The following is a 12030-nucleotide window of genomic DNA, read 5'->3' as shown; positions in this document are numbered from 1 at the left end:
ATGAAAAATAAGGTGTATTCTTCAATTAATTCATTAATTTTGAGAAATGACAGCAACTAGCAATCAACAAGCTTTAAGTCTGAAGTGGGCTCTCCATCACAGGAAATTATAAAATCAAGATTGGTTCTAAGATACACTTTAAATTACTTAAACATTAATTTTAGGGAGTCAACAGCCTCTGACTTGGAGGAAGTCGGCAAATTGTTTGAAATAGCCCTTCTGTTTTTGTGAATCCTGACTCATAAAGCAGACATCACTGTTTTAACAGGTATCTCAGTGTGAGGCTCAAGCAAAAAAAAAAGAAGATGAAAAACAAATCAGGACCAGGGAGAGGAAGAGCCAAGTAAAAAGAAGAAATGACCCAGAACTATTCTGAGAAATGCTTTTTTTTCCTCTCTTCTTTTTTTTTAGAACTGTATAAAAAGTAAGAAAGGAGGATATTTGAGAAATTTAAATATTAAACAATCACAACAGGCTCAAAGTCTGCTCAAAGTTTCTCCGATGACTTTTAAAAACAAATTCAAAGAAAAAGCTCCTAGTTTTTACACTACAAAGAAAGAGAAAGTTCACAAGTCCACAAAGTTGACAGAGTAGAAGAAAAGAGAATTCCTCAGGCAGACAGAGCCTGAGACCAGAATTCTAGACGTGGGCAGTGGGAATTTTTTTTTCTTTTGAAAGCTCTGTGCTTTTGCTATTAGTTGTCTAAGCCATGATGTAGCCTGAGGATGAAAGAACACCACAGAGTACTCCTCACTTATTGCAGCAGAGAGGAGGGAGAAGTGGAAAGGTACCATCTGCCAGCAGGACTCAACCTGATGATAAGCAGGGTGAATGATGGTTCCTCTCCTTACAGTGGAAGAGGAATGGAAAATGTCACCCAGGAAACACTGTGAAGAAACCTGAGCTACCCGAGTTTAGCCCAGCCTCTTAAAGAACGGTTATTGGAAAGAGGAATAGCTCAGGCTGGAGAAACTGGCCGACAGGACACTCCTGAAATTCAAGAAAGGGAAAAGCAAAGTTGTGCACATGAGGTGGAAGGACCCCAGGCACCTGGACAGGCTGGGGGACAACTGTCTGGAAAGCAGCTTGGCAGGAAAGGACCATGAGGTGCGGTGGACACCACGTTGAACATCAGCCAGTGATGTGCCCTTGCAGCGCAGGTGGCCAACAGCCTCCTGGGGTGCGATAGGAAGAGTGCCACCAGCAGGCCAAAGGAGGCGATCCTTGCTCCCTGCTCGGGAGGCCACATCTGGAGCATTGTGTTTTATACTGGGCTTCCTCAGGACAGGATAAACGTGGACATACTGGAGCAAGTCCAGAGAAGAACCTGAAAGATGACAGAGGCATGTCGTACAAGGAGAGACTGAGAGACCTGAGCCTTTAAGGCCAGCAAAGAGAATGCTTGGAGGTGGGGGGGATCTTATCAACATGCATATAAATATCTAATGAGAGGGAGTAAAGATGACAGAGCAAGACTTTTCTCGGTGGCACCCAGAGACAGTACAAGCGGCAACACACACAAACTGAGATACAGGAAATTACATTTAAACAAAAGAAAAAATTTATTGGGGAAAGTTGGTCACGGCACTGGAACAGGTTGCCCAGGCAGGTTTTGGAGTCTCCATCCTTGGAAATTCTCAAAACTCAACTGGACACAGCCCTGAGCAACCTGCTGTAGGTGACCTGCTTTGAGCAGGAGGAGTTGGACTAGATAATTTCCAGAGGTCCCTTCTAACCTCAACCATTCATCTGAGTCAGTGACCTCAAGATGGAAAAAACATAAAATAAAATAGAAATCACAGGAACGTGTAGCTTTTCTGAGAAAAATTTTTTCTAACTTCTTACTGCTGAATCATATATTATGAAATAATGCCTGAAGCTTTGAGGAAGGAGACACCCTAAAACCTCTTTGCACTGTGCCAGTTTCAGCTCCTTTACAGTTGCTACAGCTCTTGGACGGACTGAAATGACAGGAAGCCAGAAAAATGTTAGCATATTTGGAACAGTCTTCAGTTGTAAATTCCATGGATTTTGACAGCATGTAAGTGTAAATATCCTCTGATTCATCCTTTTAATTTTGTTTGAAATTGCAACGTGTTGTAATTTATTGGGGATAGCAAAAGACCAATGAGAGACAGATAAAGGGACCCCATACTTAAGAGAATCCTTTTACTTATTATCCTCTACCATTTGCAAAGTATGGTGTTTAAAGCTCATTGTTACAATCAAGTGTTATGAAGAACTGGCAGCTACAAGCTGACCTGAAAAAAAAAAAAAATCATCCCTTTCTCTCAGCCTTCAAGGAAATCCCTCATATACTCTGGAGCATCTGTCATCAAAGGCCTTGGAAGAGATAGAAAACTGGCAGAACGAAGGGATTGACCACTCCCTTCACATCTCTTGTAGCATAAGTTAATATTGACTGTATTCTCCCACCCTGGACTGAACCTTCCATTTTCAGCCTAAATGTAAATAAACGAGTGGAACTTCCAAGTATTAGAACTGACTAGTTCTGACAAAATACAAAACCTAAGCAGATTCTATTTAAGTGTAAGAAGTGAGGTATACAAAACCATTATCTTCATTACCATTCCATATTTATATGTGGAAGTAGACGCTGGCAGATGCAACACAAACATTCATATAATAACATGTTCATGAATAAACAACCTGCTGTTTTGCCACTTGTTTGAATGCCTAAAGGAACACCATAAACCCAGCATATTGTAAAGCTTGTGCAGAGTAAGAATGACAGCAGGTACCAATCAAGAGTCACAGCGATCTTGTCAAAGCCCCAAATCATACACGATTTTCTTTATTACCAATTCATGAATAAGTACTACAAATAAAAGAGCATTAGAGCAGAACACCCAGTCATAAAATTCTACAGATCCTTCTTCTCAGGGTGCTAAAAAATGGCATACACAAGTGCTCAGGTACATGAAAACACCAAGCTTCCAATCTCCGAAGTCCCGGACTTAGGGGAATAGTTAGGGACAAGAGATTGCAAAGTGCTAGGGCTGTACGCTAAAGCACAGGCAGAATGCTGGAACAGGGAGGGTGACACTATTCTACTGACGCATAGGAGGAAAGGCCACTAACTATAAATGCGCTTGAGAGTCAAGTCAGACCCTTCATAACTGAAAACCCAGTGCCAAAATCTGAAAACAAAATCTAAAAAAAAAAATCAGAAGAAATCCTACTGGAGATGGATTGAGGCAATCTGTGGAAAATGGGAAGCATTCTTCTTTAAGGTGGCTAAGGACAAGTGGGTAAAAGATACAGAGTGAGATTTAAGTAGAGAGATGTATAAGGACCAGAAGGTGTTCTTCCTCACACCACCATCGCCTGCAAAGTCAAAATCAAACATGAAAGAATTCTACCAGTCTTATGCTAAAGCAAATTAAGCAAAGCTACAGTTTTAGAGCTATGAAACAGAGAGATGTGCTGCTTGAAGACAAGCATAAAACTCTCATCTCCGTATTATCCAGTCATATGAAAGTTTAAGGGAAAAAAAATCAAGTAATGTTAAGAAAGAGTTTATCATTTTGTGAACCGCATTGTTGATGATGGTTGTCTACAAAACCCTATCCGCCGGTATCACAATCTGTCCATGCAAGAGTTATTTTCATTAGCATCTTAATTTCAAGCACTGTAAGTTTAAGGTTAGCATTGAATTTCCGTAAAACTTGGGAGATTTAAACAATCTGAATACTTTTCTCAGTTTTGCCTCAGATGTTCATAAAGAACCCATACATACGAGTTGTGTATTTATTCAGTTTTGAGGATGTGGCTGTAAATTCCTAGTCAGGAAAAGCTGGGAAATGGGTTTATTAAATCCTTATCATGTTGAAGGGCTATATTTCCAAGTATGAAGCCTGCTTTTCAAAAAAATACTTCATTAAAATCAGGGTACTGCTTCATCATAGATGAAAACACCCCTTTACAAAAGAGCATTTTAGCCTTCAACACAGGATCTACAAGAAAAATAAAACCTATTCTGCAATACCTGCAATGCTCTCTCAGACAAAGGCATCATCTTCAACCAAAAAAAGACCTGGCATAAAATATTACGATTCAATAAAAAATCGTTATTTGGTCCCTTAAGTAGCCCCTGAAGTAGATGGCCGTGGTGAAAATTTATCAGGCATTTTCCTCCAAATGGAATATACGCTTCAGTACCCTAAGAGGTCTATAGTACATGAAATTTTAACGGAATTGTTAATGTCTTTCTAGATTTTATAATACCACAAAGAGATACTCATCATGTGCTTTCACCACAGCAGAAAAATGCTAATGCCTGTAGCACACAACACTTTCATAGTGGTTTTGAATACAAGCCGTCTTCTACTCTCTTGGTGGGCAAATTAATGGGATCAATAAATTTTGTAGTATCTCCAGATAACACTCTTTACCTTCAGAAACGTGACCAGTAAATTCACAATGTACAGAAGGGACCACAAACAACTTATTATGTGGATTCCCTGAAAGATTAGTCTGCTCTGAGAAACGTGAAATGTCAAAGGGCTGGGAATTTTCATATGTGAACCCACGCCTTGATGTGGGAAAGGTTTGTGGAAGATCCTAAAGGTCAAATGTGAGGGTCTCCCTTATCAACAAGGTCATATGTTAAGTTAAACTGAAACTAAGAGAAGCGTACTACCTGGAACCACAAGCACCACTCTGATTACAGTAAATATATTTTTAAAGGGCAAGGCTTTTTAAAAGTGACGCTTAAAAGTGTATTTATCAGAATAAAGAAATATGTACATTAAAGAAGTTGTTCTCAGGTAATTTCCATAAATATTTCCAGTGTCATGAAAGTTAAAGCTACTTCAAAAAAAAGTCTAGTCATAACTATTCTTCTATAGTTGGACTGGAAAAAAGAATGATTTCAGTAGAGATTAAAAAAACACATAGCTTTTCTGCCTATTTTAAACTGGTAAACTATGCATTTACTTTTATTACAGTAAGAAAATGTTGCTAATTTTATCTTGTGAAATTTTGCTTTGTTTAGAAAGAAATGATGATTCAGAGCCTACTAATCTTTTAGTAGAGATATGTGAGAAAATTACTATTATCTGTCTTTACAAGGGGAACGTGCAGGCATAAAAATACATCCTTGTATTTGAGCTAAACAAACCTTGAGCAGACATACACGGACTTGGACAAGCTTGAGAACAGAAAAGGAAATTCCACTAGAATTACTTCACACTTCTTAGATTTTTGGTTTTGTTTTCATTTTAGGAGGAGTTTTGACCATGTACAACCTTCCTTCAACTTACTCCTACCTACGTTATCTGGCAATTGTGAGTTCCTTAATCTGCAAGCCAGCTAAATCTACTGCTTCAAATTCTTTCCTGTCAGCCGTAGCACACTATGATGTGCCTCCTGGAAACACACGCTCTGACTGTTCGTCCATGTGAGTTATTTAAACAAATTGCCTGCCTTTGGTATAATATGCTGAAGTTAACGGCAGCTGAGACTGTTCATTTAGGCAACAGCACTCTGAAGCAATATTATAAATACAGTTTGAGTTGAGCTTGTGCAAGGTGTGATCCTGTGTTCGTTGTGCTCAGTGTAGCATTTGTGGGCTCCTGGAGGAGGTCTATGCAGTGACGGTGCCTCACCACCAATGCTGACACCTTGGGAGTTGGCAGGAAGGAGTCTTCCACTACACAAGGCCGTTCCAGCTGCAGTTTGACCAGTGCCGCCCCAGTGACTGAATGGCACTCTCCCGGTACATGGATCTACACGGTCTTGATTAATTTAAATTAAGTAAAAGAAAGCTGAGCTTATTCAGAGTGCTCTTCCCAAGTCCAACAACACTGAACACTCATTAAAACAAGCAAACTCCCTAACTTTTATTGGAACAATGCTACCATTCCCGTTTTCCCATGTAAAGGGACACTGGTAAGATTAGGGGTGGCAGAAAGTAAAGCACTTCCGCAGCACACAACGCAGACCTCAGCATTGTTGAGTAGCTTCTGGGCAGGGACTGATTGGTTTGTTTTGGTGTCTTTTTGTCTCCTTCTGAAGCTAAACCCTTCCAAGGGGCTCCAACAGGTGCAGTTTAGAAGATAAACTCAAAGGAACGAAGGAGTAGTTGCTACCTGGCTTCCACATTCATACAGAGAGCTCCTTACTCCCTCTTCATAGACACATGAAAGAACGTCACTGTCCTGCTTTTTTTGTGATTTTATCACACAGCTAAATATAATGAATGCAACACTTTCCTTTTTAAAAACGCAAGGTTAGACAAATGGTCATGGAAATAAGCATATATTCTACCTAAGGCCAGGTTTCAGCATTATTATGCAAAACAAAAACTGTCTTATACTTTGGATACACCTAAGGTAATCGGACCCAGAATCTGAAAATCAAAGGGTTTCTCAAGGTGACTAAAAGTACGTGCTCTTCAGAAGCTTCAAGTTCTAGCCTATAGTTTGGTGCAATTCTGGAGGTCAGATTCTGCTTCTCCAATTCCAGCTGAGATGCACCCAGGTACTCTGTGGTTCATTTCTTGAAAATCAATGCAAGTGCCCAGGGAACGAGACGCTTTCCCCATTAGCTCAGGAAAACATTTTTGTCTTGCAAGAAACACCTATCAACAGAAGTTAATTTGCTGATTTATTTTGTAAACATTGTGTTTTAACAAAAATGTAAGCCTGATATTAGAAATTAATGATTTTTGTCTTGCTAAATGTTGAGCCATATATAGACTAGTTTTATGAGGCTTCCATCACAACAAAAGGGCCTTTTTATTAATGGCTACTTTATCATTTAAAACATGTATGTTTAGTTACTTAAAATGGCAAATTGCTTTGCACTGTCCTTGAAGTGCATTGCATAAATATTGTATAAAAGCCTTAGCTTACATTTCATAAATAATTTATTTTAAAAATACTCTTCCATGAGACCACCAGCTGCCGAGATGTTCAATTTTCTGGTAAAAACATGTATTTATTGCAAGTCTTATTTTAACTTGTTGAAGAATTGCTAAAAGACACATGTGATAGATGTCGTAAGAATTGTATTCAAATTAAAACCTCAGGAAGCTAAAAGCCTACTACTCCTAACAGGTTTTATACCTTTGCATAAGCAGTTTCAGTTGCAGGGGGAAAAGCTGAAATCTATTCAAGGAAGCTTTCAAGTACCGTTTTCTGATAACTTGAAAATTACTTATAATATATTCTGTGATGATCAGAAAATTTTATAGATTTCATTACATTTCATTTCACTACAGTCCTCCCTACACCATTTCCATTTCATGTTGCTGCATTTAAACTGCTGTACAAACTTGTTCAAAGTGCCAGACATGAAAAAAAAAATCAAAGGAGATTTCAGATAATTAACTTTGATGAATGAGCATATTTTAATTCATGTCTGGTAATATTCTTGTTAATGACATGTCTGCTTAGGACATCCATTAAAAGTCCATTAACTTAACAGGGAAAGTCTAATAAAGTTATCCTGGAAATTTTCTGGTATATTAACATTATGGACTTTTAATGAATATCTGCTGTAGGAATTGCTATTAGCAAGGCTACCATTCTAATTAAAGTTAAGGCTCTAAGAGAGTGAAAAAAACAGTATGAAGATAATAACAAGCCGAAGTAGCACTTTTTTTTGAAAATTAAGAGAGATTGGTACAAGTCACAAAACATGCTATCAGTAACAGCTATAAATTATTACATTGTGGCTGGCCATCCACTATACCCGTATCAGGTGCTTCCTTCATGTAATCAATTGCTGAGGCTCCCATTTACCGCTCCATTGTTGAGGCTGAGCAGTAGAAAAGGCTAGCCAGGCCTTTCAGAAGGGTAGAAGGTATAAAATTTAAACACAGTTTTTGATGACTATGCCAAATAAAAGTGTACTTAGGAAAGGCATCCAGCCTTGTTATCAACCCATTTGAAGCTTCATCAAGTCCTGCTACATTTCTGTTGACATTCACAATAATACAGCAAAGGATCTTTTTATATGTGTGTATCTTTTATATATATACGTGCATATAACTTTTTACTGTATTTGTACAGATATAAAACAAAACAACACCCAGATTTACCTATTTTTTCATACTTATCCTTCACCAAATCTTCCAAACCGATCATTTCCCAGAAACTGTCATCCCAACCTCCATCTGAAGTGTACGTCCACTTGCACACTACTGTACAGAGGGACCTAGAAAAGAGACAATATAGGCATGGAATGAGGCAAATGAACACTTTTAGTTTTAAACTTGTGACTACAAAGAAATTTGTGCAAAATGATCTCTTCATTCACTGGTCAAAAATTCCAAGCATAATGCTAACATTAAAAAAAAATTGATTACTCTTTGGAGTGCACGTCTTGAGATACCTTAAAAGGACCTTATGTTTAAGATTCTTCTAAGCTGAAACAACTCCTGGTCTGGCCGCTTCACTGCATAAATCAGTCAAATAACAGGCCATGCATATGCCTAGAAGACAGCATGGCATGAACATAACAGCTCTTTAGCAAGCAGCTCAGAGAAATATTCCTGCTTTTCCAGGCTGTACCTAAATAGCAATGTTTTGCACACAGTATGTCCCTAGAAAAACTTTCTATTAGTTATGTTCAAGCTGAATTACAATTTACAGGAGATTATGTATGCACTGATAATTGGGTTAAATGACACTGCTTCAATACCTGCAGGTACAAAATGTCTTTATCAGGTGAATGTGTAGAAGCAAAATCGCATCCAACCACCAGAGCTTCTGCATAGCGTGTGCTCAAGTACCACTACCATTAGGTCTGTATTTCAGCAGAAGCCGATGGCAGTTCAGTGACACGCTGAAGCAGCATTAGCCATGACGCAGCCGGGTGCAATATTAAGTTCCAGTTTCAAGTCTCATTCCTGATAAGCTGACGCTGAACTTCACTGTGACAGTACAGCATCACAAGGGCAGACTGCAGGAGCAGAGTATTAACAAGAGAACTTGCAGAAATGTCTACCATAGCAAACAGAAAGTTTTTCTCCTAAAATGATCCATATCCTCAACCTCTCATTCCCCCAAAATATGAATAACATTCCTAAAGATTTAGTATTACACAGACTGTTTTCTGTCTGAACACTAAGAACCATCTCAGAAGATCAGTATTTAATTGTGCTTGAAAAGTCAATAAACTAAAAGGTATTTAAAACGCTAAACACTACTGAAAATCTCAGCTGCCTGTAGTCTCGGGAATACTACCATACCATCAGGTGCAAGACATCCCGGATGCATCTCAGGGAAACACCACATTATAACTGTTCTCAAAGAGAACCCCCTTTCAGAGATGGATTTTCATTGGTGTCTTACAAGACAGCTTATTTGTGACTCATTCTTAGCCAAGATGTGCTTTCACAGATACATTCTTCTTATTAGGATCTTAAAATTTGAACATGTATCTCCAAAGCAATTTTACTGAATTTTGCTGAAGCATTTGACTTTTTCTTGTGGTTTTGCATAAGTAAAATCCAAACAAAATTCCTGTCTACAAAAAATATTTTTTGAGTTAAAGTAAACCCTCCCTTTCATCCATGTCAGCTACCTAGGGACCTAAATAAGGAGAATTAGACTAAAAGTCTTCTTATTTTACTACATATTGTTACTTACTTTACCATAATGCCTAGGCAAACCAGCTCTGGACAATGACCCCACTATCTACAGCAAGGTAGAATTACTGAACAAAGAAGCAAGACTGCTGCCTTCAGGAAACTTAAAAATAAGACAGCAACAAAGCTGGGAGTCAGATACAGCGAGGTGTCCCAAAGAATGTCACGTGTATCAGCACCTACAACCTGTACCTATAAAACACGCTCAAACCCAACTAGATACTCAAAATACTAAGTATTCCACCAAAGGGAGAGACAAAACTTCACATAAAATACTTGCTGCTAGTACAGATCCCATTGCACTTTTCCTGCCCAGGCAAAGCGGAACGTCTAATTTTACAGTTGTAGCAAAAAGCACGCAGTAAATAATAAAGGCTCTGGTCGTTTGGAAAAAGAGGCCATAAAGGGACTGAATTCTGCTACTTTCAAGCTTGACAAACATCCTTGCCATAGTTTCCCATTCATTTATATAGAAATACGCCACAAAGAAAGCAACAGTGAGTGCCTCTCCTCCATTAAAACACAGTAACAGAAACTAGCAAAGAAACCACAGAATCACAGAATTGCCTAGCTGTTTTTATTTACCATCTACAAACCAAAGCGAAGGCTTCTAGACACTGATACTGGACACACAATAAAGCCAAAAAAGAACAGGAAGAGCCTTTCCACACAGCTAGAAAACTATCACCTGGAACTCGGATTCACCACGTTTGGGGGGTTTACAAGGAGAATCAAGGATATACAAGTGAGAGCAGGATTCTCATGGAGCGGGACAGCTAAAGGCACTGTTCTCAGTGTACATCCATCCTCTTATGTGACACTGAGCAGACCAGATGATTATATGGACTCCCCGTACTCCCATTTTCTCGTCCAGGACAGAAACGTACATTTTAAATGCATCACGTTTCACCTCATTCTGTTCTTTTGGAGTGAGCATGTTTTCACAAGCAGAGGACTGGTGATGTTCATTACAATCCCACTGTTTACAAAGGTGCATTGTTTGCTTTTTGCAATGAGAGAATTTATTCACATTACCCATTCTGGGGGGAAAAAAAAGAGATAGAGATAACTATTTATATCCTTATAAATACTGTGGAGATTACTCCAGGGTTACTCTTCTAAACAGCTTTGACACACACACCCCTTTTTTTTTCTTAAACAGTTTAAGAATAAATCAGGCAATTACAAATCAATGTCTGGTTTGAAAACAGAAAAGCACATGACCTGTAACTACAGCAATGACAATGTTGATATAAGAAATTCCAATTTCCAAGGATTTAAAAGGCAGACACAGAAATCTAATTAGGCCCTTTGACAAAAACTGGCTGAATAAATAAATTCTAGGCTAAAGAAAATACTGTGAAAAAATAAACATTTTCCCCAAATCAGCTCAAACCTCTAATTAAAAGGAAAAATAAAGACAGGATATTTGAAATAAAGATCATTTCATCACTTTAGGAAAAATTTAGACATAAAGAGTGAAACAATAATGCATCAAGTTTTCCCAAATATGGTAAATACCAAATCATAACAAATTATCATCAGAACTGAACATGTATTTTTTTAATTAGATCTATGCTATGAACTATTGCCACACCCTGAAACATGCTTCAAGGACGAGAGCTCAATGTCATGGCTTCTCACTTTCAAAGATCCCAAAGCAACTCCCTCTGAGTTTCCACGCTTATCCAAAGCGAAAGCGGAGCAGCCTTGGAGGATTCCAAAGAGCGTGTTTTAAACAGCGGCCAACTCTCCATCCAGCTCACCGTGAGCAACACCACATTACGTGTACAGGCCCACTGAAACCGTGTGAACGGGGACAGACTGGCCCTTGTCAATCCACCGAATTCCAGCATATTGGAGCTCTCTTACTCGATATGGCTGGGCTGAACATAGTCTAGTATGAAATGGCAATGGGACTGTGAGCATCTTCATCCTGCTCGTGTAGATTAATAAATGCAAAGTGCTTGCAGAGGAAGCATAAACAGATGATTCTGGGTTGAATTTTTAATACAATGTAGACAACATGAACTGGGAAGGACACCTCTTCCCAAATTAATTAACTGGCAGATCTGTAAGTGTCTCCACCAGTATATGATCACTGCAGCCCAGGCTGCCTCCAGTCTTAACATCACCAATTAACTCACTTGCACTGGTGACCATCAGGTCCTGTATCACATCCCTTCTTGGTGGGGCTGTCTGTTACCTGGCTTAAGGTACTACGTGCATTTCTTTGATGCAGTCCAGGAGTCTGCTGGATTGCCTACCGCTCACCGTGATACTTCTCCAGCAGATACCAGGGTGGCTGAAGGCCCCCAGCAGGACAAGAGCCTGTGAGTGCGATGCCTCCCATAGCTGGAGTAAAAAGGCTTCATCAATAAGCTCCCCTTGATCAGGTGGCCTGTAGTAGA

The 12030-nt window shown here is 39.0% G+C and overlaps 1 protein-coding gene across 12 annotated transcripts in view; it reads right to left on the bottom strand.

The window, feature by feature from the left end:
• The window catches only part of FGGY (FGGY carbohydrate kinase domain containing), a 327916-nt gene that overhangs the window by 81963 nt on the left and 233923 nt on the right, over positions 1-12030 (bottom strand). For all 12 annotated transcript variants that reach the window (XR_008468042.1, XM_054211719.1, XM_054211718.1 and 9 more), the window contains one exon: positions 8069-8184. Coding sequence is in view for 11 of the 12 variants with exons in the window: in XM_054211719.1 (XP_054067694.1) it covers positions 8069-8184 (116 nt within the window). In the remaining variant the exon portion in view is untranslated. The remainder of the gene's footprint in view (positions 1-8068; positions 8185-12030) is intronic.

This window comes from Rissa tridactyla, chromosome 8 (assembly GCF_028500815.1).
Source record: "Rissa tridactyla isolate bRisTri1 chromosome 8, bRisTri1.patW.cur.20221130, whole genome shotgun sequence".
NCBI classification, from domain to species: Eukaryota; Metazoa; Chordata; class Aves; order Charadriiformes; family Laridae; genus Rissa; species Rissa tridactyla.
This window is presented reverse-complemented; position numbering and strand designations above follow the sequence as displayed.